The 27,592-nt window shown below is 37.7% G+C and overlaps 1 protein-coding gene across 3 annotated transcripts in view; it reads left to right on the forward strand.

Annotated features, from left to right (window-relative positions):
- The window catches only part of SLC4A4 (solute carrier family 4 member 4), a 386,161-nt gene that overhangs the window by 57,718 nt on the left and 300,851 nt on the right, over positions 1–27,592 (forward strand). For all 3 annotated transcript variants that reach the window (XM_054485495.2, XM_054485497.2, XM_054485496.2), the window contains exon 3: positions 16,591–16,770. In XM_054485495.2, the coding sequence (XP_054341470.1) occupies positions 16,591–16,770 (180 nt within the window). The remainder of the gene's footprint in view (positions 1–16,590; positions 16,771–27,592) is intronic.

A 27,592-nucleotide genomic window follows, 5' to 3' on the forward strand; every position in this document is an offset into this window, starting at 1 on the left:
TAGTAGTTCTAGGTGATAGTATAAAATAGTTGAAATGGACAGGGTTTTTTTGGCACATCCATGGTTCCAGTGATTGAGAATGAAGAAACAGACGGCCTATGTCAAGACCTCTAAGAAGTATTCACATTTTGAGGGGAATGTTTTTTCCCAAGGATATGAGTCCATCTCATATTTTTAATTGCATAGAGAAGAGTGTATTTGAAGAAAAGCAAACTGTTATCTCTATTCTAAAGTAGCTTCCTGGCACATTTATGGCAGAAGTGAATGCCTCAGTTTTAAGGGTCAGAATTCAAAAGGCAAGGAGCTGGAACATTTTATATTATTATTTACATTTCCTTTTATGAAAGCAGTTATTTCTCTTGCTTCTAGGATAAACATAGAAGTTTACAATGTTTGTAAACATTCTTGGCAAAGTCAACTTAAAATAAAACTTTGCTTTTTACAGTTATCTACATAAATAAGATGTACTCCCAATAAGTGATTATTAAAGTAACTAAGGTCTGATAGTTCTTATTACTTTGAAATATTCATGCTTTAAAAATGCTTACGGTCCCCTAATTTGGGGTGATTGGATTCAGCTCAACCTGAAGGCAAGAAGAGCCAGATACTCTCTCTTAGTTCCTTCGAATGCTGTGGTTCTGAGGAGAGACTTCAAACCACGCCCTCAGTTCACCTTGTTCAACTTTACTCTCAGTGGGTGGCATGACACTTAATCCACATTCTAAAAACTTAATAGAAAACCATCAACTGCAAAACTCACTAAGCATAGAGTGAGTCAGAAGAGGAGTCATCTGTTTAAATAATGAATTTATCTATGTGGCATATATTTAAAGGCCTAAACCTCATTGCCACATAATTTTCTTCACGTGTTAATGCCTTAAAGAGATACTCTTTCAAAATGAAACCAAGTGCCAATTTTAATCTTTAAAATAAATAGAAGCTTTTAAATCTGCTCTTCCACCAGTTACCTTGTACTATGCGTGGTTTTGTAAAGTTAACATTTTTAGGAGGAGAGTGGTTACTGTGGATAAACTCATTTTAAAATGTCAGTATTTCAGATATTCATATTTATTTCTTTATCAAAATGCCCCAGCTCCCACCCAGGCCCTTCCACGCTTCCACAGAGTTGATCTGTAGATGACAAATTAACATTACCAGAATGATCCAGAAGTGTTGACCACAAGGAACAACCACTCGCTTTTCATTTCAAACATAGATGGGGGAAATTGCTAATTACATAGCGTGAGTGGAGATTGAGATAGGAAGAGTCAGTCCCAGGTAGCTTTTTCCAAAAACAGAAGAAAATCCTATGGATGTTTTATTCTTAAAAAAGCCAGCCAGGATTTTGGATCTGTATGATATAAACAGATTACTTAATAGTCTCATATTTTGCAATAGGGGAAAAGAGCAAACTCCACCTTATCCTTTGAGATAAGACTTTGGCTCTGCAAGGCTAGGTAACTCCCAGCAGGCCTTGGCAACTCTGACTTCATGAGGAGGGGCCTCTTCTTAACATCAAGTTCAACCAACAACTCAGAAAATGTAAAATGCAGTAACACAGTATTGGTTGAAATGTGTCTCCATTTTTGAGGCTTGGTCAGTACTCTCCTAGAGCTATTATGCTATATTGTGCTGGTTTTCCTCTTCCATTCAAAACTTAATGCAGTGGGAAGTATGCACCCATCTGTCCCAGTGGAAGAATAATTCTACAAATTCTCATGTCTACTGATGGACATTAAGAGGGAGTGTTGTTGAAAATGCATGGAATTTACAGGAGGATTGTTTTCAGGAAAAGTAAAAAAAGTATGTCAGGGTCTGGGACAGGGTAGATATTCACTAATTATTTGTTAAAAGAAAGAACAAATAAATAAATGTATAACATAAACTAAATAAAGCATATGTAGAATCACTTTGTATAATCCTTTTACAGATTTTTAAAATTTTTTTGTTAGAAATTTGGTTCTCAAGGCCTGATGTGGTAGTCATGCCTATAATCCTAGCACTTTGGGAGGCCAAGGTGGGAGGATCACTTGAGGGCAGGAATTCAAGAACATCCCAGAAAACATGGTGAAACCCCATGGTGAAACCCCATGTCTACAGAGAAATGAAAAAAAAAATAGCTGGGTGTGGTGGTGCATGCCTGTAGTCTCAGGTACTCAGGAGGCTGAGGTGGGAGAATCGTTTGAGCCCAGGAGATCAAGGCTACAGTGAACTGTGATTGTGTCGCTGCACTCCAGCCTAGGTGACAGAGTGATACCCTGCCTCAGAAAAAGAAAAGAGAAAAGAAAAAGAAAAAAGAAGTTTTGTTGTCTTAGTACTCTTATTCTAATGAAATGATATAGCCTCTCATCTTATCCTTGGTATTACTCCTGTTTGATTTTGCAGAGATCATTGACATACTTATATCATTTATGTATTTATACTGATAAGAAAAAGAAGGTCCTAAACACCTCTGCTTTATCAAACTTTTTAATTCTCCTACTATGTTTTTTGAAGAGAGAGACTAAAATGATGAAATGGTGGCTTTTGTCTTTTTGGAAGTCAAGACCTCAACATTTTACAGACATGAAATCATGACTTAAACCTATTTCTTGCTAGAGGATATGATGATGGTCTACTCATGTGTACTGGAGAAGGTAGTATTTTTTTCTAAAAAAAGTGGGGCCTGGTAGACATTTTTTAATAATTACAATGGTATAAAACGTAATTTCTGAGAAGGAGTGAATGAAAACCTATCGGATGGGAAGGGAGGGGCCAAGTTGGGACTGGGGCTATTCTGAGCACTGGATATAAGTGTCCGGTTGCATTTTGCTGACCTCTTCTCTGCTGTTCATTCTAATTGCTCAGAAAACAGTGTGTACAGAGGAAACTCTTGGGCAAATACTGCTAAAGGAAAAGCCTTCTTAAAAGGAAACAATGTATCCACACATTGGCCCGCTTTAAAGAAATACAGTGAGGTTTTTAAAAGTTGGTACTTGAATAGTAACACAGGTTTCCCAGAACAGGTTGAGCCCATACAGACCTTTCCCAACTCCCTGCTCCTTTCTCCTCATGGCCTCAGCTGAACGCTGGCCAGAGGTCCTCAAGTATGCAGCACTTAGCTCTGTAGCTGCCTGACACCTCTTGCTGTGTCAGGGAAGTTAAATATTTATATGTAGATTTCTTTCACTTCAAGGAAGGCTGATGATAGTTCCGTGTGTTTTTGAAACTAGAATCAGACATTTCTTCTGATAATTTGAGAATGTTCCAACTGTAGAGAATTCCCAGGTAGTATAGTATCGGCCAAAGCCCTCTTGAAGCCATTTCCTATCCTAGGTGTTGGTGTTCTTTGATGGCAATAAGCCATAGCAAATTGCACTTGGTCCTTGCATTGTGTTTGGCAAGGATCCAGAAATTCTGAAATAGTACACTTATAGCAGTATAGCAGTTTTGTCTATAGATTGAGCTTCTTTATAGAAGCTTTTTATCTGGTCATATTAGTGAGACATGTTGTTTGATATTTATTTTGGGGAGTCTCTTGTTAATTTTATTCATGTGTTGTCAAAGCAGAGAGACTAAGTATCAGTTTGAGAATAAAAATTTAAAACTTGCTCTATCGCCAAATCATTGCATAGGTGAAGGAAGCAACTTATAGTTTAGATTATGGGGTTTTCTCTTTGTAAAATGGGAACAGTGGAGCATGTCATTCACCTTAGAACTCTTAAGAACTTCCAACAGCAATTGCTGCTGTACCTGGCATTAGGAACAGGAGTGCTTTATATTCCGCCACTGTCTGTTGTTTTTCTTTCTAATGGATACAGCCTCACCAATAATTGTCTTTGGTTATTATAATCTTCTTTGGTTATTATAATTTTCTTTTAATTATTTAATTAATTATTTTCTTATAATTTGGTTATTATAATTTTCTTATAATTTTATATAATTTTCTTTGGTTATTATAGTCTTTTCTACAAATTGTAACTGGCGTAAATATTGTTTACTTGCTTAATTCATTTTTCTTTTAATTATTTAATTAATTATTTTCTTATAATTTGGTTATTGTAATTTTCTTATAATTTTATATAATTTTCTTTGGTTATTATAATCTTTTCTACAAATTGTAACTGGCATAAATATTGTTTACTTGCTTAATTCATTTCTCCCTACATCTAGCCTTTTGCCTTCCTAACCATGCTTACCTACTGCTTCTTATGTTGGAAAACTAAAGCCAGAATGATCCAGTGAAACTTCCCAAGGCTTACTCTCCGTTTCCCTTTGGACTCATTCTCATCCTTTAAGCTCTGGGTATGGAATCTAATTTTCACAATTAGACTGCTCTGATACACATTATCCTTAATTTGTTAAATTGTCTTTTTTTCCAAGAAGGGGGATATTAACCATAATTGTATACTGGGTAAAATACAAATGCTTGTCCATTGTATAATAAAGCCTGCAATGTTGCTTCATTTGGAAAACGGATTCAAGAATGTAGTGTTTTTCTGCCAGTGAGAAGGATTCAAGAGTCTAGTATGTGTATATGTACTTAAACATGCATATAGAAATGCATTTCCACTTGTCTGTCACATAGACTGGAATACTTCTGCTTCCTACTGGCCATTATGTAATTTAGGTGCCAATTAAATGAGAGTGTGCAACAGTATAGAAATACTACTATATATTCTAACCTGAACTAAATATTTCCCCTTTTTTATCACCACAAGATTAGAAATCATTGGGAGAACTGAGAATTGGGCCTGATGAGAGTGAGTAAAATAAGAATATAATAAAGATTGGTTGAGGCTTTCTTGTTGCTGTCATGAGCTTGCTGGTGAGATTTTATTTTATTTTGTTTTATTTTATTTTACTCTTTTGGCTGATTGCATTTAGGTGACTGAGGTGAGAGCCTGCAATGGCATAGGTTCACGGGAGGTTCCAACATTCATCCCTGGATCTGCTGATTGCCAGGTGGGATGAAAGGTGAAGGTAGTGAGGGTGGTGAGTGACATCCACTGAATCAGCAGTATAGATGACTTAAATAATTCATTTCTCTGAATAGCTAAAAAGTTTTCAAATCTGGTAAATTGTTTCTGCCTTTCCATAGAGTTAGAATTAGAAGGCAGCTATCCAAAGGGCTATATACAATGTGTGTACCTTTCTTCATACTCTGTTGATTTTTGGAAGAAGAGACTCTACTTAGACCTCATGAAATATTATTTTATTGACTATTTTCATGGTGGAATGCTCAGTAACTTTTACCAGGCCAAAAACTTCCAGGAATAAAAAGAGGTTTTAAATTTTAGTAGTATTGGCCAGTATATCAGCTTTAGAGGAATGGAATTACATTGTTATAGATGGGTTAAATCACTACCCAACCCCCAATTATTATTAAATTTTCAACAGGAAATTTGATTCCTACTGAAAAATAAAGAAAATGTCTTCAAGGTAGAATGAAAGCCCATGATTGAATCTAATGGATACGTGTGTTTGAGAAATTAAATTAGTATCTGATTATTCAAGTTTTTAGTCGCTTTTATTCCATCTGTTCTATGGTTTAGAGAACATGGTCGTGGACCAGTAGTCTCAGGACCTTTTTCTGTTCCTGGTCTGCCACTGCCTTTCTGGGTAATACAAGGCAAATCATTGTCATGTGGTTATGGTTCCTTCATGCAAAGTGCAGTGAGTAACCCATCTTCTTAGCCACCTACTAGAAATGCCTTAAGAATTTTTGGATAATACCTGAAAAATACCTTGATACTTCCAGTAAGCCATTAAGAAGTTCCTTAATTTCTGAATCTCAGTTTTTTGTACAAGGAGATAGAATTTGCACTTCTCATCTCCTAGTTTTTCTAGGAATATAAGTAAAGCAATTTGAAATCCCCCAGGATTAACCCCATAAATTTAAGGTATTATCTCCCTTGCAGGTAATCGTTGCATGTAATTTATCTTTATGTGCAACACTTTCTCACCAGTGGTTGCTGTGACTGCAGAACACTGTCAGACTAGAACAGAACAGAACACTGTCAGACTAAATTGTCTGCAGAACAGAACACTGTCAGACTAAAGCTAATACTGATATCTGGTAATCAACAGATTAGTTGATTAGTACTTATGTTAACTCTTCTTACTAAATTTAAGTAACTGATGGACCATGCTTTTTTTTTTTTTCTTTAAGCCTATCAAAATGGTAAGAACCGTTGCAGGTGTGACCTCTAATATGTTGCTTTTCCAGGCTTATGTGTATCATTGAATGTGATAACATTGTAACTAGGACCATGATTATTGTTTAGTCAAATAAACCAGCCATTATTTAAGGACACAAGGTTAGTTGATATAGTAATTTTAGAGATGTATCACATACGTAGGTGAGTTTACGTGGAAGGCCAGGGAATATATCTCCTACAGAATAACATTAAATTGAGACCTGAAAGAGGAAAGGAATTTGCTAGGTGAAGAATCAGGGAAGCATTCCAGGCAGGCATGTGTGAAGGTCCAGAGGTGAGAAAGAGGTAGGCCCATTTGAGAAACAGAAATAAGGCTACAGTAGCTGGACCATGTGAACAGGGGGAGAGTTCTGAGGTGGATAGGACCCAGATAACTCAAGGTCTTTTATGTTATGCTAAATATTAGCATTTTATTGAGTGTGCACTGAGGAAACATTGCAGAGGGTTTTAAGCAAGGAAGTGATAAGACCAAATTCGTATTTTAGAAAAGATTCCTTTGGCTGCTGGATGGAGACAGTGTCCCAAGAGGGGAAAGACGGAAGTGTGGGAGCTGTTGCCAAGATTCAACTGAGAGATGATTTTGGGCTGGACAAGAGTGAGGACAAAAAAGATGGAGACAAATGTGTTGAATTGATGGGTGGATGTATGGATGGGATGGCTGCTTCTGGATTTCTTCTATGAGCAATTTGGGGGATCATGTACCATTTTGTAAGATGGGGAACAGTGGAGGAAGAGTGGTGGGGGATGATAGGAGTTTAGCCTTTTGTATATATTGAATTTGAAGCACCTGTGAGATATCGAAGTAGAACTCTGAAGCCGGTAGTTGACTATACAAGCAGGAACTAAGAAGGAAGGACAGGGATGGAGATATAAATCTGGGAGTCCTAGGCATATAGCTAGCATTTAAAGCCATAGGAATGGATGATATTGCCCAGCGTCAAAGAATGGAGTGAGAAGAGGACTCGATTGGACTCTGCAGGTGCCAACATTTGGAGATTAACAAAGTGCAGTCATAGAAGTAGGAGGAAAACTGGGAAGAGGGTGAAGCCTCTGAGGCCGAGAAGAGGGCTTTTAATAAGGAGCTAGTGATTGACAGTGCTGAATGCTGCCTTGAAGTCCGGTAAGATGAGGATTAAATAGTAGCTACTGGATTTGGCAAAAAGAAGGTGATTGGTAACTTTTGTTAACAATGTGGGTGTCATGGTTAGCTGGGAGTAAGAGTGCCCAAGAGAAAACTATCATTATGAGAAGTTAGGAAGAGACTTTGAGGTGATGCTAGAAAACTTTTAGCCTTTCCCTCTATGTGCTCCACTTCACTTAACTAATTAAAATATTTGGAATTATTATAGATGTTTTAGAATTAGAAAGGATCTTGGAGAAAATTTAGTTCAATATTCTCAGCTTACAGATGGCTAGAGGAACCATGAAGAAGTTAAATGATTTGCTCGAGGTAACATTGGTAGGAGTTGGAATAACTAGGACAAGGATCAAGGTGTTCTGACTTTCCCAAGGCTGTGCTCATCCCAAAAGAGTGTGCTTGAGGTTGATTCCCTCTGCAGAGGAAAAGGAATTTAGATAGGGAGATGGATGAAAACTAGGAGAAGCACCTGGAAGAACAGGAAGTGGAAAGAACTGAAAGGAATAAAAGGTGTTGAAAGAGCTTACAGAGAGGTGAGAGGGAAAGAAGACACAAGACTGGCCTCAGCATTTGAATGACCCCTAGTAGTAAGTGGGAAGACAGATGTCCCTGCTAGAACATTGTCATATTTTGGAGCAGTTTATGGAACTAAGGGTTGTGGATTTCAGTTTGTCATTCTATATCCCTAAGACAAACATTTCCAGAGAATCCTGAGCCCATTTTTCCCTTCTCAATAATTACTAACTTGAAACGATTAATCGTTATTATTCTTTTGGCTGTGTTTTCCAGACAGTGGAGGATGGGAGGGATGGGCGGAGGACTGGTACCATGATAGTGGAAAAATGGGAAAGGAAGGCTTATATATCCAGGGGCACTAGGAGTCCTAGTCTCTATACGTCATTAACTGGCTATTTGACTTTAGTTAGATCACTGGTAAATGAAGAGGCTGAACCAGTTAAAGTGATTTTTAGGCTACTTTAAAAGTATGATTATGTGCTGCTGTGTCAATGAATGTCGTCCCTCTTTTTCCTGGGTGCATGTGGAAAACCACAGTATTGAAGATTCTGGGATTCTAGGTTAACAGAAGTCTCTCATAGCACTTTTCCTAGTTCTGGGTGATTGTTATAGCCCTATGATATTATCTACATCTCATTTACCTACATATGTGTATATGAGGGAAGGGAATAATGTGAACTTTAATATTTATATTTTATAACAAATATAAATTAATATATTAAATATTTACATCAATATTTTATATAATATATAATATTTAAAAATATGTTCATCTACTAATACAATATAAGATATATAACCATATGTAATGTTTTGCATATGTGATATATAATTATGATACTAGATTAACATATATTAAAATTGTATTGAATATTTATATATTATATTAAATAGTCGATACCTGATTAGCCATGAGTGTATTGACTATATTGCAGATTACCTGTCTATAGCAACCAAGGACTCTTCATCCTATTGCCCAGCCAGGGCTTAGGCCACTGCAAAAAGAGAAGCCATAATAGAGTCAGAGATAGACAATGTGGTTGGAATGAGAGTGTGAATGTGTGCATTTATGTGTCTCTCTAAGCTGCCGCTTTGGCTGCAATTGCAAATCCAGTTATCAATGACCACTGAATCAGCTATTGTTTTTTTATCTTCCAACCCTACTTCCCATTTAGTTGTGCAAATGGTGACCAAAGAGAAATTATGGAAACTGTCAGTTCTCTGTGTTTGGCTCACAGGTGGATTTTGTCTGACGGCATGTGTACTGCATATTACAATGCAGCAGCCTGTGTGGGGTGGTTCTGGGTGTCGGGATAAGTGGAGGGTTCATGTCTTCCCGTTGGGTGACTTCTGTTCACTCTGAGCACTGTTCTGCCTAGTGCTGGCCTTCCTAGGCCTTTTGGCTCTACTCTGTCTCGTCGGAGCAAGTAAAAGGACTTACAGACCTGTTTCCTACAGATTGGCAGTGAGCCATTAAAAGCTCTGGGGGAAACTTTGCCCAAATCAGGGTGGAGATTGCCAAGCCCTTGCTTCTGGACAGAGTTAGGGAAGATTGAGGTTATGGAAGGTGCTGCCTTTGTTGAAGAGCTCAACTCTGTAGGATGGCTAAAACTGCCGATTAAGGGACAAGTTAAGAATAGGTCTGAGGTTGACTCTTTTGCCCTCCTCTAGGTGAATGTTCTGGAGAACAAAGAGTGTTCACAAGTTAGTTATTATCAGGGCTGGAGGTGGGTAGGAATGAGAAAAAACTGTGCTCTGTTTTTTCTCCTTTGAAAAGGGAAGGGAGAAATAGGACCAACATTTATGCAGCACCTTTGTGTACCAGACACAGTGGGAGACTGTTTAATTCAGATTGTGCATTAATTAAATATATATTTATATATAATCTGTCTATAAAGATTATATAGAGATATATAGATATTTGTATAGGTAAATTTATATCTATATAGATATAATTATATAGATATAGATATGTTTTGTATCTACAGATATGGATATAAAAGATTTTGCTAGAGCAAAGTTAACATTATTTTGGAGAATCAACTTTGAAGATTGAAAAGCTCTTCAGGAACTGCAGTTTACATAGGGTAACCTGATTTCTAATTTTGTTAATTCCTTAAGGTAGATTGCTGAAGTAACTTTAAGGGGAAATTCTTGTTTTTCTAGCTAAGATCTTTTCAAATAATTGATGATCACTGAACATAATAAAGTTGTATTTCTATAAACATATTCACTAATTCAGACTTTATAGAGTGCCAGTCAGTTTTTGCCTTTATTATCAGCCATTAATAATGGAAACTTCAAAGGAAGCTTAACTTCAGTATGTGGTCTTAGGCTCCTCACCTTCATCTAAGACTATAATTAATAGAACTGTTTTGTTAAAAGTGAGCTCTTGGAAGACAGATGCATACGTTTGCTGAGCTAAAGGACAGGAGTCTAGCTAACAATCATAAGCTTGTGTCTCCTTCGAGACCTTTTATTCTGTAGCTCTTAGTTCTTGCCTAGAGATTGTTATCACTATTATTATCATCATCCAGTATTAAATATTAATAGTGCTGTGCTCAGTGAACATCAAGTAACAAGTTAAGATTTCTTATCAGTTTTGCTTGGGGAACTTCAGGTTGCCTTGAGGATTTCTGGGAGGCTTTCAGTATATAAAATTCCCGCGCAGTTCAGTGGGAAGAAAAGTATTTCCCTGTTTTTCATCACATTTGCCATTTGCTTGCATGCCTGGTCCTGTGTAATTGGTAGCATTAAAATTAAAATAAATTACTTATCAGTATTCAAAATTATCTATACATAAATTACACATGTAATATGTAATTATCTATTAATAAACACATACATTATTTTTTATGTAAAAAAATTGCCCTTATCCAATATATAAAAATAGAAATCATCCCTTGTTCTGAGTCTGGACCCTCATGCAAAATTTCATAAAGGGCTGGTTTACCCCCTGGTAACTGCAAAATTACGCTGTGCTTTTTGAAGGGGGTTTTCGTCTCATGAGCTGGTATTTATACCAGTAAATTAGCAATGTTACTTTGCTTGTATCTTACTAGAGCTGCTTATGGACACTCTTATGGGTTTGAGAATAATAAGCTAACAAATTACTTGTATTTTGGCTGAGCGTGGTGGCTTGTGCCTGTAATCCTAGTACTTTGGGAGGCCAAGGTAGGTGGATCACTTGAGGTCAGGAGTTCGAAACCAGCCTGGCAAACATGGTGAAACCCCACCTCTACCAAAAATACAAAAAAATTAGTTGGGCATGATGGCACATGCCTGTAATACTCAGGAGGCTGAGGCAGGAGAATCACTTGAACTGGAGAGGCAGAGGCTGCAGTGAGCCGAGATCGTGCTACTGCACTCCAGCCTGGGCAACAGAGCGAGACTCTTGTCTCAAAAAAAAAAAAAAAATTTACTTGTATTTTATTAAAGTGTTTAGGATTATACATACTTGTCCATTTCTTATTAAATAAGTTAACCACACAGTGTCCACTGTGCCTGGACTTGATACTATAGTTTGGTTTAAGTTTTCTTATGCATATACTTTTAACTGAGATTTTTTTTTGGTCCAACAAGTAAAGTCTTTGCAGCACTCTACTCTGTCACTCATCCAGGGTCTCCGCCCCTTCTACATTTTTCTTTTCTTAATAAAAAAAAAATAAATCTCTTAATTTTGTTCTACCTACATTCTTCTTGGCAATAGCTACAACATGTCTTGGGCATCTTGGCAGAAGACCAGGTTATGTTAGATAAGCCAGAGAAGGCAGTATTTAACTCATATTTTGGGAATATTGCTGATTAGTTCTGAAAGAAGTATATAAAATACTGCATGTTGTAGAATCTTTGCTTTGAATTGGAGAGAACAGAAATTCAGCTGAAAGAGTAAGGGTGTGGCTATAAATCAAATCTGGAACATCCCTCAGTGTTTAATTAGAGATGTATGTAAGAAGCTGGAGGTAGGGGATGGATGGTGGGAGCTGGGGAAAGGTAGACTTCTGGGTAAAGATTTTACCTGTCCTTTGGTGATCGTTTAGATAGAGTACAGTACTGACATATCAGGTTAAAAAATTATATACTACCTTATTCCAAAAAGCTTTACGGTGAAGGGAAAGTAACTGTTGAAAAGTTGGAAGAGTGAGGTTAGTGTATAAAATACATGTCATGAAACTCTATATACTCACTACGGGTTTGCCTAAAATTTGTCTACTCTCTTTTTAGCAGCCAATGAGGAAGGCGACATAATAAGTTATTAAATTTATGATATAAATATAGTATGTTTTACAGAACACACCATCAAAGTAGTGATGAAGCACCCTACTAGTCTTGATACTGAGAACAGAGACATATTTCTCCTGTGGGATTTTATGAAGAGAACACTTCATAAAAAGTTAACTGGTTATAATGTCCTTGGCTTCCTCAAACTGTGGTTTTTGCACCTGTACAATGGGGATAGGAGCAGGATTGCATGAGGAGGTAGATATAAAACACCTCGCAGTGCCTGGCATGCTTGTAAGCATTCACTAAATAGCTATCATCTGTATGTACAGTAAACACAGCAACATGTTTCCCAGGAAGGAGCTAATAGATCTGTCTTACATATAGAGGCATATGTTGTTAACCATCCACTCAGCTATAGAATTCGTAGTTTGGCTGATCTAAAACCCTTTTCTGGCTTGAAGGTTTTCATACTTCAAAGTGTTAAATCATCCTTGGTAGCAAAATGTGTATTTGTGAAAGCCACCTTAATTTGAATGGCTCCAGAGTTACTAAGTGTAAGTTTTCTGTTTGCCAGAAAACGTTGTAGCAACTATGAGAAGTATGAAGTTAGGTTAGAAATAGTTCAGGAATTGGGATAATTGGATGAGTTAACATCATAGTACTTCCTACTTGCAACTGGGGTGGAGCATGTAAGGATGGGAAGAAACAAGAATCATGTAGTGATCATTTCTGACATTCAGAGATACCCAGGAAAGCCATGTTTTCTTTCCAGTAGTACTGGCTGTGGTAGGGATTGGGAGATATTCCCAAGATATTTAGAGTTTGTTGGGAACTTGCACCATCTGTCAGAGAAAGGCATGCAGGGTATTTATTTGAACACATGATACTGAAGCCACTGCCAAATCAAGGACTGAATGCTCTTTGACAGCACACCTAAATGAACACTGTCAAATGTAGATTCCAGTAGTTTTACTTCATGAAGTTTCAGTAGCAAGAATGTAACATTTATTTTGATAACATTTAAAACAATCACTTCTTCCTCATACATTATAGCTCTTAAAATTTTTTCCACTCCTCCTTTTTACATTACCTTTGGAAGCAGTATTTCCTGAGTTTTCTAGCGGAGAATTTTTTTTTTCAGCCTCAAATGTTCTGTATAAGAAGCAGGTTAAATATCCCTGATTCTTTAATGGTCTCACTGTTTTGTAGTCCCTTGCTGGGTTGCAAAGCTTGTCTGTCAAGTTTCTCCTTTTCATATTACAGGGAAAACAATACTATATCCTCAGCTTTGTGACTCCCCTAAGAACTTGCAGTCATTTTATGAGTTATAATTTTAAAAATAGTCATCAGTCTTCATGACATATCCCTTAAACAGGTAAAGAGATTTTAATGAAAATAAATAGTGAGATCCACATGTGATATTCTCATCAATCATAGCATATTTTCAACAGTAATGATGCTTCTATTGATCATGATGACAGGTATTCTGTGGGGGCAGTGAGAAAGCTTCCATTGCAGCTAATTTTACTTTTGGTATTTTGGTTACTTGGCACATATAGCTTATTAAGTATTTGATTGTCCCTTTGAGACAGCATGTCTATATTACCCCATCCACCAAAGCAAGGCTATCTTGCTCTCTTCTTATAGGCAAGGAAGCTGAAGTGAGAGAGGCTGAGAAGTAACTGATCGAGCAGAAAGCACTGTCACTGAGCCCCTCAAGGTTTGCTTAACCATGGAACCATGTTCCTTGTCCTCTACCTGAACACAAGACAGAAAAGGAAAATTTAGTTACCAATCATGTGTGAGAGGAGGAGGATGCTTTAAGTTTTGAATTGCTCAGCTCAGTGGCATGATTTCCTCTGGCAGTTGTTGGAAGGCAATATTTTCCTCATCCAGGGAATATTGTACTTTATTGTGCTGTAAGGATGTCTACAAAAAGTTCATTGCCATATGAGTACCAGAGAATGGTAGCTTTGCAGAGGCCATCACTACGAGTTTTAAAAAATGGTCAAGAGTGGTTGCATTAGACAGGAGTGGGAACAGAGAGTGACTGCAAATGGATATGAGGGATCTTTTTGGATTGGTGGAAATGTTCTAAAATTGGATTATGACGATCATTGCACAACTCTGTAAATATACTAAAATCATTGACTGTATCATTAAAATGAGTGGATTTTATTGTTTATAAATTACACCCCAGTAAAGCTGATTTTAAAATGCCCAAAATTTGGCACGTCTTGAGAGGAACCACATTTCTGCTTGACATCTGGGCATCATAGCACTTCACAGTACAGTGTCAATTCTGAAAGCTCCCACACCTGTGTGGAAGTGCACAGGGAAAACCAAGAAGGAGGAGTTGGAGGAAATGGGGATAGACCGAATCTGTTGCTGAGAGGATGCCTATCATCACGATGCGAACAAAATGGCACCACTTATGTGATAATGACAACTCAAAGTAGGTTCCAAAAAGTCAAGTGCATTTCTCTCCAGGGTTTGATGGCTCACTCTCTGAACTGGCCTAACTCTTTCATTAGATTGACAATGATGACACTTCCTAGCCAGTAACCTTACCTTAGCATCTTATCCACCCATATAGACTGTCTATTAAATGATTTGATCAAATGTACTGTGCAGACTTGGGTAAATATAATTTAAAAAATCTTTCTATATAACATCAATATGGCAATGTAGCTTAATTATCATTTTTTGCTTAGTTGCCATATTTAATAAGGTGAATAGAAAATATTTAATGTGACAGGTTTAAAAAAATTTTTCAACCTCTTAATTTGTGTGTGTTTTCTTGAAAACAACCAAGCATTTCGTGTTTGATTTATTGAAGCAATTGGTTGGCTTTGCTCACTTACATTGTTGAGACTTGAGGTAAAACTTCAGGACTCCCTCAGTAACTGGAGCACAGGAAACAATTGACACTGTTTCTTAATTCACATTGTTTCTGAGACATTTCCTACTTCCTAGTATAATATAGCTTTCCCATGAGAACCATTTGCTTGCAAATGGTTAGACATGATACGCTTCTCACTGGCACACATTCTGTGGGGAGAATTTCATTGTGTTTTGTAGTAGCTGAGTTGCTGCGTGTGTGTTGGGAAGGAGGTCCTGCTTTATGTAAAGATGCTCCAACTTCATTCAAGCGTCTGATGTCTTCTTTTGAATACTAACCCATTCACTTAGGTTCTGCGTTGCTTAGCTGGAATATCTTTCCTGAAGGAGCATATAATTCTTTTAAGCCTGCCAATGTAAGGAAACACCCCTGCCAATTACGGTGTTTTTAGATATACCCCGTAGGTTACTGTGGAAAGTAGTTCATGACAGTTTGTATCATATATACTGTATGTACATGTATTTGCATGTAGGTACGTGATATTGGCTGTGGCATTGCAAAGTTGTCATCAAGGAATAATTCCAGAAATGGGAAAAAAAACCCATAGATGAGAAAATCTAATCTAATTTGCAGTTCAGAAAAAAATGTTCACATTATTTCTGAAATGGTAGTTCCTAAAATACAGAAGTTATGCTGTATTTAAAGTGAAAGTAGAAGTTTTTCAATTTAAAAAATGATGTGGAACTTTGAGTTTCTTTCTTTTTTGTCTTATTAGATTTTGTAAAAATAATACCGCTTGTCAGTTTTGCAGCTCCTTCCATCTAGAGAGCTGAAAGCATTTCACAATCTTTTTTCCTCATGCCCTTCTCTTCAAGGCAATTTTTGCTGGGCTCGGTTTATTTTTATCATTGCAACAACCAGTTTTTAGAAACTTTTGGAAACGAAAAAAGAAAAATGAGAATGGCACTGTAGCTGACATTCATTTTAGCTGTTTCCTAGTGTGAACGTTTGAGTATTTCTAAAATCTTTTCTCCAAGTATGTCTTATTTTTCTCAGTTTGTCCCAGTTCTAAGTCTCTATTTTGCTGATTAGGTAAAAAAAAAAAAAAAAAAAAGTTTTAATGTAAAGCCTTACCCCCAACAAAATGACTTTTTGAACTTTGAGTTAAATCTTTATTTTTGCAGTGCCAGCAGCTCCTTTTCCAGCAGGCACTAACCCTACCCAGTATAATCATAGACTCATGTAAGGCTGAAACTGGAGGGCCCTCTAGGGATTACCCAGTTTAAGTCTCTCCTTCTAGAAATGCTGAGAAGCCCAGAGTGGTTAAGAGATACATGCTTAAGGTCAGACAGCTAATTGATGGCAGAGTATGACAAACATGAAGGATTCCTGATTTCCAGTTTGATATTCCTTGGTTTTCCTAAACAAAAGTAGTCTATCTGGACAGAATTGGAGTACACTCTCACAGAGTCCTAGTGTCAACCACTAGCTTGAATTATACTGAAGCTAATTGAAAATTAGGAGGAAATTTTATTTTTCTAGAGTTTGTCAAATATAGAATGGTAATGTTGAATTTATAGACATTTTCTTCTGATCTGTGTATCTTGTGCAATTTATCTGCAGTAGAGAATGTGATTTGAACTGACTGGTGATTTGTGTACCTTCCTTAGGCCACCATACCATTTACATCGGAGTCCATGTGCCGAAGAGTTACAGGAGAAGGAGACGTCACAAGAGAAAGACAGGGCACAAAGAAAAGAAGGAAAAGGAGAGAATCTCTGAGAACTACTCTGACAAATCAGATATTGAAAACGCTGATGAATCCAGCAGCAGCATCCTAAAACCTCTCAGTGAGTACTCTCTGAGCGTTGGTGCCTCTCTCTGCCTCACTCCCACGTCTTTGAGAAGCACACCTTTTTGAATCTTGTCACTAAAGGGGAGGGACACTGTAATACTGAGATGGTCTGTTCTAAAGGATAGTGTCTGTGGAGATGCTTTGCTTGTACCGGCAGGTTAATCTAGGAGGTCATCTGGTAAGATTCTGAGTTGATCAGAAAAGGCCTGACAAAGTTTAGGCATAGCTGTGTATTCTACATTTTTATGTGTAGTAGGGTAGTATTGCAGATGGTATTTAACTACAGCAATAAACAGTAACTGGAAGACTCTTAAAGAATTTTTTGCATTGTTTATGCTTAGAAATAGGTTCTATTGAGACAGTAGGTGAAGATGAGAGTGTGTGTCTATATATTTACATATCTTACCAAATGTCAGCATTACAGGTGACATTTAACCAGGTTATGAGCCAGGTCAGTGATTTAAATAGGAACTGTGGAAAATCATCCTGTAAGAGAAGTCTGTAGAGTGACACAGTTGTTAAAATATTGAATGTATTAGATGTCATATACTGGATAAAAGTGTTACTAAGAGCAGAATAGCAGGAGGTCAAAGAACACCCTTGGATTCAAGTGATAGGATAGGCTGTGTGTTTAGATGTATGTTTATGTTGCTTTTTGTTTCTTTAATGTGGAGAATATTTGGCTACATGGGCCAAATATTGTGGCTGAACTGAGAATGAATATGTGCAGTAGAAACACATGCCAATTTTGGAAGATTCCCCAACAGGAGTTACACAGTGACAGCTTTTCATGTTGGCAGAGCTCTGTACATTCTTCATGTCTTTGCTACAGTTGCAGAAATATGGACCCTCAATAAAATGCATTATGGATGGCACAGATAAAGCTCGGGTTCAGTCATTGCAGGTGATGACAGGCCAAATTAGAATGAACAGCTCAAGGGTGTTGAAAAGTGAATTTACAGAGTTAAATTAAAGAGGGTGTGAGGCATAGTGATGTGAATTTTTTATAGTCTCACCGTTGGAACTGAGCAGGTGGCTTAGGAAGCTAGAGAAGTGCGGTGCTAAGAGGAGCAATACAGGTGGACCATCGAATTAAAGACAGAAGCTTGGAGGAGAGCTTGAGATGGATCACGAAATCTAAATTAAAAGCATTGAAATAAATTTACGACTTAGAAGGACCAGAAGGCAGGAGACTCAACTTATGTACTTTTCACTGAAGTACTGGGGGAAAGTCTGTCTGAAAGGGATCCTTTATGTATCGATTAAGGTAGTGGAGTCTGTTTTGAGAAAAGGCCTTAAAATGCACATAAACACGGCACAGTTAATAGTCTGGAGGAACAAAAGATAACATTCTTTTCCAAATAAATGACTACCGTTTATCTCGATTTACTCTGTGTCCCTCTGTCAAGGCCTGAGCCAGTGTCAAGTGTTCTGTCCATTGTGCATGTGATTTCTACTCTCTCTCTCTTTCTCTCTCTCTCTGTGTCTTTTATAACTTGTCTTTCATTCTTCAGATTAGAACAAGAGTGCATCATCACTATAAATGTTAAAAAGTAAAGAGATGCTCACCTAGACAAATGGGCCCAGGAATTTTGAGATTAAAATTATATATCAGCTTTTGAGAAGGGCAGTGGAAACAGTGCCAGCAGCACTCAGATAGGTCATAAGGAATGAACAGATCAGGAAGATGCTGAGACCGCATGTGTATCAACCATAGAATACTGTTGCATTCTGCGGCATTTGGGGACAGTTTGAATACAGCATGTAAAATAAACAAGGCAATCCATTCTCTTTCCCCTCAGAGGTTTCTTCCTGGGGGAATACTGCATTATGTTGTATACTGGCTTTCTGAAGGGATCCTATGGAGAGACAGTTGTTAAGGACTAAATTGTGCAGTGATCATAAAAAAATTATTTATAAATATACATTTTATAGTTTTGTTCCTGCTGATCAGTGTTATACACTAATATGCCTTTGGCATATTTGATATGAGTTATCCAATTTGACATGAAGATTCTCTTAGAAATTGCTGTATATCCTCAGCTGCTTTGATGGATTGGTAGTTAATTATTTGGTACAGTTCTGTTTAAAAGTCAGAGTTTTTGCACCTAGATATAGAAAGACATTTAACTCCATGATTTTGGGGGAAGTCATAGGGCTCTGGCACCAACATGATGACAAAATTGTTGTGGGAAAACTGACTTAATGAAATACTTGCCTACTATACTATTATTGTCTCTCAAGAACAGCCACATAACAGTTTCTGTTGTTCTGTGACCTGTGGTGTTTGAGTTGCTTATGTCCATAGACATATCACGTCCCATAGACAAGGTTCCCACGTGTGTTTGGCAGTGCTTGATGTGATGCTTATACTTCTGAGAAAAACAAAAACCAAAAAGCCCACATATAAATAGTAACTTGATGGGAGTCATCTTTGATTCTTTCCTTGCTCTCACCCTCATATGCAATCCTTCAATGATTTCTGTTGGTTCAACATTTAAAATAGATCTGAATTTGTCTGTTCCTTTTCAGTTTTGCGGTTACATTTTTGTCCAGGGAATCATCACCTCTTGCATAGACACTGCAGCAGTCTCTGCTTTTTAAGTATTTCTTCATAGAGAGGCACCATTGGTCATCATAAAGTGTAAATTGGATCATGTCCTTCCTCTGCTGAAAACTTCCCATTGTCCTAAGAATAAAACCTCCATTGGGCATCATGGCCCAGTGTCTTTCTAGTCCTGTGATGTGCCATTCTCTCCTTGCTCACTTTACTCCAGATACATTGATATTGGAGTTCCTTGGTGCTAAAACCTTTTCTGCCTCAGGGCCTTTGCTCATGCAAACTTGTCTTCCTGAAATGGTCAGCCCATTCTTGTCTTGGTTAGTTTTTCTGTTCCTCTTCAGAGAGTCTTTTACCTCTTCAGAGAGTCGTTTCCTTACTACTCTCTCTAGTGCAGATTCCCCTTCATTATTCTTTCCCAATGCCTTATGTCTCCTTCAGAATATATGTTTTAACATGTGATTTTTGAGAGCTTACAGGTTTGTCTTGAGCTGTTGCTAGATTGTAAACTCCATGAGAGCAAAGATCAGGTTGTCTTGTTCACTTTGTTATCTTTGGCGCCGCACAATGCCTGGCACATAGTATGTTCTTCATACATGTTTATTGAGGAGTAACTGAATGAATGAATTACTACAGAGAAAGACGTAAGCATTGCTTTAATTGGTCTAAATATTTCTTATATCCTAGATAGAGATCCAGCTGATTTTCTTGTTTTTAAGCCTGGAACATCGTATTTATATTTCCCTGCCCTGCCTTTCTCCCTTGACACATAAAATCTGGTCTTCGCTTTTAATTATCCCACTTTGGAAAGTGCCTCATTATTTTGTCTATCGCCAAAGTGGGATTTTGGTCTGGGTAGGTAACTCCCAAGTGTGTGGAGCTGCTTGTTAACCACAGGTGAGGGATGAAACTGAACCACAAGGCACATTAATTTTTCATATACACTTAAAAATGCTCACTGTTCCACAGAGCAGGCAGCCCCCCTTCAGAAGCCATATTAAGGTGGCATGAGCTGGCACCGTGGCACATGCCTATAGTCCCAGGTACTCCAGAGGCTGAGGTGGGAGGATCATCAGAGCCCAGGAGTTTGAAGCTGTAGTGCTCTACGATTGCCCCTGTGAATAGCTGCTGTGCTTCATCTGTGGCAATATAGTGAGACCCTGTCTCTACAAAAACATGAAAGGGCATTTATAAGAAGTAAACGAAATATCTTCCAGTATTTAGGCACATTAAGAAGATGGCATAATTAACAGGTTCATTTGGTTTATAACCTAACGCTTTCCATTTTCTTCATGGCTTTGGTGTCAAGACCGGGTTTCTAAAAAATAAATGAGTGTTTGATTTTTACACATTTGGAGCTCTGAGGAGGAAGTGAGCTAGCTTCGTATCCCCCTCTGAGCTCAGCAGCAGCTCCAAGTCCTTTCACAGCTGCTATTCCCAGTGTGGCGTCAGAGCTGGTGTCCCAGCTGGGGACACAGAGAAGGAAACGTGTGTGAGAGCGTGGTGCACTGAGCCTTGGGGAGAGAGAAGCTGGGGAAGGAAAGCGAAATGGAAGAACAAGCAGGAGAGACAAGGGAATGAGGAGGTGGTGTGGAGTGGGTGGTTGAGAGAAAAGTTAGATTGTGCTCTTTCTTAAAAATAATCCTTTTGCCTCCTCCACTGTGCATTTTTTTTTTCTAAGTTAGCAGCTGCCATCCTTTGAGGGTTGCCCAAAAAGTGGGTGGGAAGGTGGTCCTGGCTGAGATAGGCTTTGGAAACACAGCACACCTTCCCAGCCTAGACAGTTTTGGCCTCTATGCCTCCCATTTTGTTAGTGTCCAGGGATACTTATGGGGGCATCACAGGCTACTTTGTGACTGTAGAGATCCTGAAGATGTGTAAGATGGTAGGAAACAAAGCTACAAACAGAACATCGTGTTCAGCATTTTGATCTGATGTGTAAGATATTTCTTGACAAGCATGAACATGCATTCATGCTTGGAGGTGCTAACTGCCTCTCACACACAGGTCTTGCCCGTTGTGGAATCATAGCGCTAGGTATGTCCATACAGCCACTCATTCAGTCTTGTGGTATTCTTTTTTAGCTTTTTGGATGTGTACCAGAACTGACGGATTTATGCTAGTGAACATTGTTCTGTGAGCCTGGGACAATGGATGCTGGTTGGTGATCCAGTTATATTCAGGAAACTGAAACAGAGAAATGGGGAGCTGCTTTTGTTTGGTGCTTCCGGGTAAATGAACAGAGTAGCTTTTCATAAGAGCCAAGAATATTTGGTGTTGTGTCATTTGACTTCCCCTTTTCCCAGTGCACACCCCTCCCAACCTGACCTCATACTTCTCGGTACATTTGTACTTTTTCTTGATTTTTAAAATGTTTTCAGGCAAGATCCTTAATTTTGATACCATAAAGTAAGGTTTCTTTAATTTTCTACATGCCATTGGTATTCTCAAAAATCGATCTAGGTATAGGAGAAAAGGCTTTGGAAATGTGTGAAAATGAGGTAGACCTGTCCCAGTTTAAAAAACAAAACACAAACACAATAAAACTATACCATCTCTTTCATCCTCTTCTCTATTTTTCACCTTATATAAGTAGGAGGAAGTACTTTGTCTTTAGATCTGAGTACAAAAGCTTTTTATATTAAAAAATATTTTAAAACTTACAGTTTGCCTTTTCAGAAGGGACACTTGTGTTGTAATTTTACTGGAATGGGAGCATATCAGAGTGGTTAAAAGTGCATATTTGAGCCAGATTACTTGAGTTTGAATCCCAGTTCATACCAGCAGTGTAACCTTGGTTATTTACTTAACTTCTTTGTGCTCTAGTTTCCTCATATGTAAAAAGGGGATGATCGATTTTAATCATAGTATTCTGAACATGAAGTGAGCACTACATATAGTCAGCAATAATGGTTAGCAGTTATTATTTTGAGTTATTGTGATTGCCTTCTTCAAGCTCATCTTTTCCTATCCATCATACACAGGTAATGCCAAAAACTTGAGGCTAAAACTCTGTAGAGCTTAATTCCTTGTAAACAATAATCACTATTCTTTAAGCTCTTCTGGTCTTTTCTGCCACAAATTCTCACTAGGTGTTCTTTTGCTTTAGCTGTCGGCTTGGCTCTTGGCTCCCAACGGTGTATTTGGGAGAAGCAACCTAAATTCAGTCTCTTTATCTTGCCAGTGAGTGTCAGTCTGCATGTTGGCTGGCAGGTGAGAGGACCAAGGGAACAAGGACTTCAAGGGGCAGAGGTGCTGTCTCTTGTGCTGCTCTTTTTTGTGGAATACTGCCACCAGCAAGTGGCTTGGCGTACCAAGGGTGTCCTTGAATTTAGTCGGCAGTTGTAATTCCCCGTTCTGGACACCTGAAATCAAATAGGCTGTTCTCTCTTTTATAAGAAGGATCTCTTTCTGGCTCTTTCTTTGTGTTTCTTTGTGAAATTAATCTGGTTAAGAAGGGCTGTTGGGTGGGACAAGTCAGCAATTTGGAGGCAGTGTTGTGCAGAAAGGAAAAATATTTGGCATACTTGTGTTTTTGGTGGCAATGGGTTGGCTCAACAATGTTGTGTTTTGTGTGGTACAAATAATTGTTGTTTATTCCTCTGTGATGCTGATGAATACAAGAGGACTGTGTCATGGTGCTTCTGCTTCTTTAGACAGTTAACTGCATAAGTCTCTTAGAGAGCCTTGAGTTTCTGAAACGCAGCTCTCTTGAAGTCACCTTGAAGTGCCCTTCAAATGGCAGATTTTACACTATTCATTTCTTGTTGCCACTGGCTATTCTATTCTAAAAGTTATTCCATGTTATCATGCCATGAGATGTTATGAATAGTGTGTTTACACGTGTCATGGGAGAGTTGATGTTTTTGCTATTTATAGTGACTTATGAGTTCAGGAGGCCTCAAAGGGTTCTAGTGTACTCCAGGTGCTGGGGTACTCAGGGCTAAAAAGAGATTGTGACTTAGGGTGGAAAATGGGGGAAAACCAGAATAGTGTGCAGAATTTCAGTGTGAAATTTACTTTAGTGAAGTAAATGGGGTATAAATGACTATCTGCCACAGGCATTACCACCTAAGCGGAAGGCAGGTCACATCCTGTGGTTTGGGATTCAAATTTACAAGGCAGGAAACTTGCATGTGTATTTGTGAGTTTGTGTGAGTGTGTGTGATTTGAATGCACTGAAAAAAAGAAAGATATTGGCAAGGGTCTTCTTGAAATAGTATTCTGTTTAGGAATTTTTTCATATAGAAGGAAATAATTCTTAAAGAACAAGAGTTCTTAATACCAGGGATTTAAATTCAGGGCTTTATGAGTGTGAACTCATAAATGCAGAAGTAGTTGGGGTGAGGGACCACGGGCCTACTCTATAAATAAATTCTCCGGAATTCTTCCATGACCACAATCTGGAGGCAGGAATGTTAGGCTCTTTTAATAACTTTCCCATGGATAGGAGTCTTACTTGACTTTTCATCACTTTTATAGAGGTGTTGTGAGCAAGGAGTCTCCATTTTCCTGGTTAATATAGAATCAAGATCCCAGTTATCCTTTATCTTTCTCTGTTCTTTTTCTTCCATAGCCAGCCATGCACTGAGCCCTGTTGGTTTTTCCTTCAAAGTTTCTCTTATGTCTGCCACTTCCTTTGAATTCCTAAGGCAATACTTCTTATTTGGAATTTCAGCATTAAGTTCATCCTTGAAATAGAAGGGAGTTATTTCAGACAAGGCTGCCAGACATCTAAAATATTAGTTCTATAGTCTCTCCTTAATTAAATAACAAACAAACAATCCTTCTTTTTTTTTTCTTTCTAGCAAACAGTATTTATTCCCCTTTCCCCCCTGGGTGTCATTTCTTTGGGAATAGAAAAATGACCTTGTTTTGTGTATCTAGCCAACAATTCTTTTTTTTTTTTTTTTGTTATACTTTAAGTTCTAGGATACATGTGCACAACGTGCAGGTTAGTTACTTATGTATACATGTGCCATGTTGGTGTGCTGCACCCATTAACTCGTCATTTAGCATTAGGTATATCTCCTAATGCTATCCCTCCCCCCTCCCCCACCCCACAACAGGCCCCGGTGTGTGATGTTCCCCTTCCTGTGTCCATGTGTTCTCATTGTTCAATTCCCACCTATGATTGAGAACATGCGGTGCAAACAAACAATCCTTCTATTGCTCATCATTACTTAAAGTAATGAGTAAAGCGACAGTGTAACAAAGTTTCCTCTGCTACTTTCAATATTTTACGTAGTTTAATGAAAATTATAGGTGCACTGTGTCTCAGCAAGGCCACTTTAAGTTCATTTTTATGAACTCATAATAATTTCCCCAGTTTTTGAACTCTTGCAGCAAGTATTATCTACATTACACAATCTGATACTTAGATCTGTAATGCTTCAAGTGGTGACTTACCTCTGTCATTCAGATGTATGTCATCTCTTCAGTATTATCATTAGAGACTCAAAGGCAGAGACAATATTGCATACTTCTTTTGAATCATGTTCTGCAATAGCATATTTGTTGAGTGGATAGATAAATAAAATGCCCAGAAATTACCCATTAGGTTAAAATAATCTGGTCTATCCAAGAAAATTTACAATTATCTTGGTTAAGAAAATGCTGTCCCTTCAACCTAAATCCTTACTGAAATGTGATTAAAATATAAATAACCAAAGAACTGTCCACTAGAGTGAGTTGAATCATGGTGAAATGAAAAGAGAGAATATGCTGTAGTTCTACAATTTGCAATAACTAATTTGTACATAATTAAAATAGAAATTGTCCATGTTTTTAAAACAGAGATAAAAGTGCTACCTGTGTATTTTTTTTCTCATGGGAAATATATTAAAATATTAAAATGCATGAAAACATGCAGGTAAGTGTTGGAATGCAAAATATTATAAGACGGCATTTCTCTAAAGAACAGTATAGCTTTCTGAGTTGGAATAAGCCTGCCTTTGCTTACGATTATTTAGGGTTCATATTCCACTGTGTTGAGTGAGGATAGAGCATAAAAGAGGTTACTTATGGCAGTGATATTTGTTAATTACTGAATGTGTCACTGAGGCTGTTTGCGGAGTTTTTTTTACATAGAGAACTTTAAGAGTTGGTACTATATGTGTATCTGGGATAGATATACAGATGAAGGTCCATGTTGCTTTCAGAGATGAAATAAGATGACTTTAGCACCCTTGTCAGGATTATGATTTACTGATTCTGAAACAAGAGCATCACTGGAATGTTTTATTCTTTTGCTATTTGCCAATTAGCAGAATTCTATTATTTAAAAAAACACGTTGCACATGATATCCTTACTTAGAAACTACTCCTGATGGTGATGGTACTGTGATTCAACAATTTGTATCAACATTATTTTTTGTCATTTATCAAAATTTTGCCACAAAGACCACAAGATAAAGCAATTATATTTAACTGATTCTACTTCATTTATGAGGCTTTGGGTAGGAATAATTTAAGTGTAATGGAAAATATGACTTCTGGATGCAAATGTACAATAAACATGTGGGCTGTCTAGCTAGCTGTGTTCGTTCAAAGCTGAAGTTGTTTTCCTCAGAAAATAGGGCAATTTCTGTTACCAAGGTATGGAAATAGCAGTTTCTATAACTAGAAATTTACTGCAGATTCACCCAGTATCCAGAACACATGCATGAGCAACTATAAAATCCTAAGTCAATTATTTGTCTAATTGTACTTTGTTACTTCTTGTGACACTGCTGAATGCCATAAACAAAACAACCAAGCAGATGGGCAAAAAAGTTTCAAAAGGATTTTAGATTATTTTTTATTGATGTCCACACACGGACACAGCTAATACTCTTCCTTGCTCCTCTGATTCCTAAATATAGGTTTTGAGCAAAAGATACTCTGGTTAAGAAAGACTGAAGATAGGTAGCTGGCATTCCAGTGGCCATTTCAGTTAGATCGAATGCTAACCAAAGTTTTTGAAAAGTGTGGCGGAAAGTTTTCTGAGCTATTGTTTGCATGCTCCAACCAAACTTGGAAGGTTTATAGATTTTTTGCTCTTCATGAAACTGACTTTGGAAATCTGTCTATGCTACATTTTCCTTAAACCTCTTTTATCCTATTATTTTATGATTCTTTCTGACATTAGTAAAAACATCTAAGCAGTTAATACAATAGGATAAATTTGAGGATGTTCTTTGTACATTTTTGTGTACAGGAAGAAGTGGCCAAGATGCTTTCCTCTTCTGGCAGATGGAGAGAAGGTGCTGTCTTTAGTGATTGAGTGGGAGTGGGGAACCTTTAACTTAGTAAAAGGCTCATACAAGTTCAGATGAAAAAGAAGTCAATCAGGGCAATGTATAAGAAGAAAAAACCTGGAGAATATATTTATTTTTGAATAACAATTGAGTTTTAAAAATGTCACTGATTTCTGTATTTTGGCCAGTCATAGGGAATAGAGGGGGAAGTGCAGGGATAACACTGAAGTAAAAGGAGAGAGAGGAGATGACTTATTCTGAGAAAGAAGCAGAGGAAGTAGAGGAACGCCATCAAGAAAGACAAGGAGATTAAAGAAAAATCACTGGGTGAATGGCAAGGGCTAACATCTTACCCTCTCAAAATAGAGCTCTCTATAACTTACTAGGACCAGCTCTCTACATCCTATCCTCAAACCGGTTTCAAGTGGCCTCTACCTGCCTTATCTTTAGTTTCCTAGGGATAGTTTTTTCACCATGATTTTCAAATGATCACAGTGATTCTCTAACTATTTTCCCTTTATTCTTATGTTATCATTACCTCTTTGTGTTGGTTTTAGATTCTTCTCTACCATATGTTCCTCCTATGAGAAACTTGGGCCTTGTCTTATAGTTATGCTAGTCCTTTTCCTAATACCTGATTTTTAAAATTACCAGCATACCATATGATAAATATCTTTAGCTTTCTAAAATTTCTTTTTAAACATACCCTAGTCTTCTATCAGATTATTTAATGTAACTTTGCAATTCAGTTTGTACTTTTTATAGGAGGTTATCTCAAGTCTTTGTTCAGCCACAAGATAAAGCTGGACTAAGGTCCAGCTTTAACAAAGGTGCTACCCTGAGTGTCCACACCAAATCCGAGGCTGTCCTCTTGGTAATCTGCCTGATGACAGAGGAAATTCAGAGTCAGGCAGTGGGACTTTTTTGGAAGACAGCTGGGTCTAGGGGAATTTTTGTAAGCAATGAACCATTCTTTAATTGTGAAACCACTGGATGTGGTTAGTAGTTTATTTTAAAAA

The sequence above is a fragment of the Pongo pygmaeus genome, chromosome 3, assembly GCF_028885625.2.
Source record: "Pongo pygmaeus isolate AG05252 chromosome 3, NHGRI_mPonPyg2-v2.0_pri, whole genome shotgun sequence".
Taxonomy (NCBI): Eukaryota; Metazoa; Chordata; class Mammalia; order Primates; family Hominidae; genus Pongo; species Pongo pygmaeus.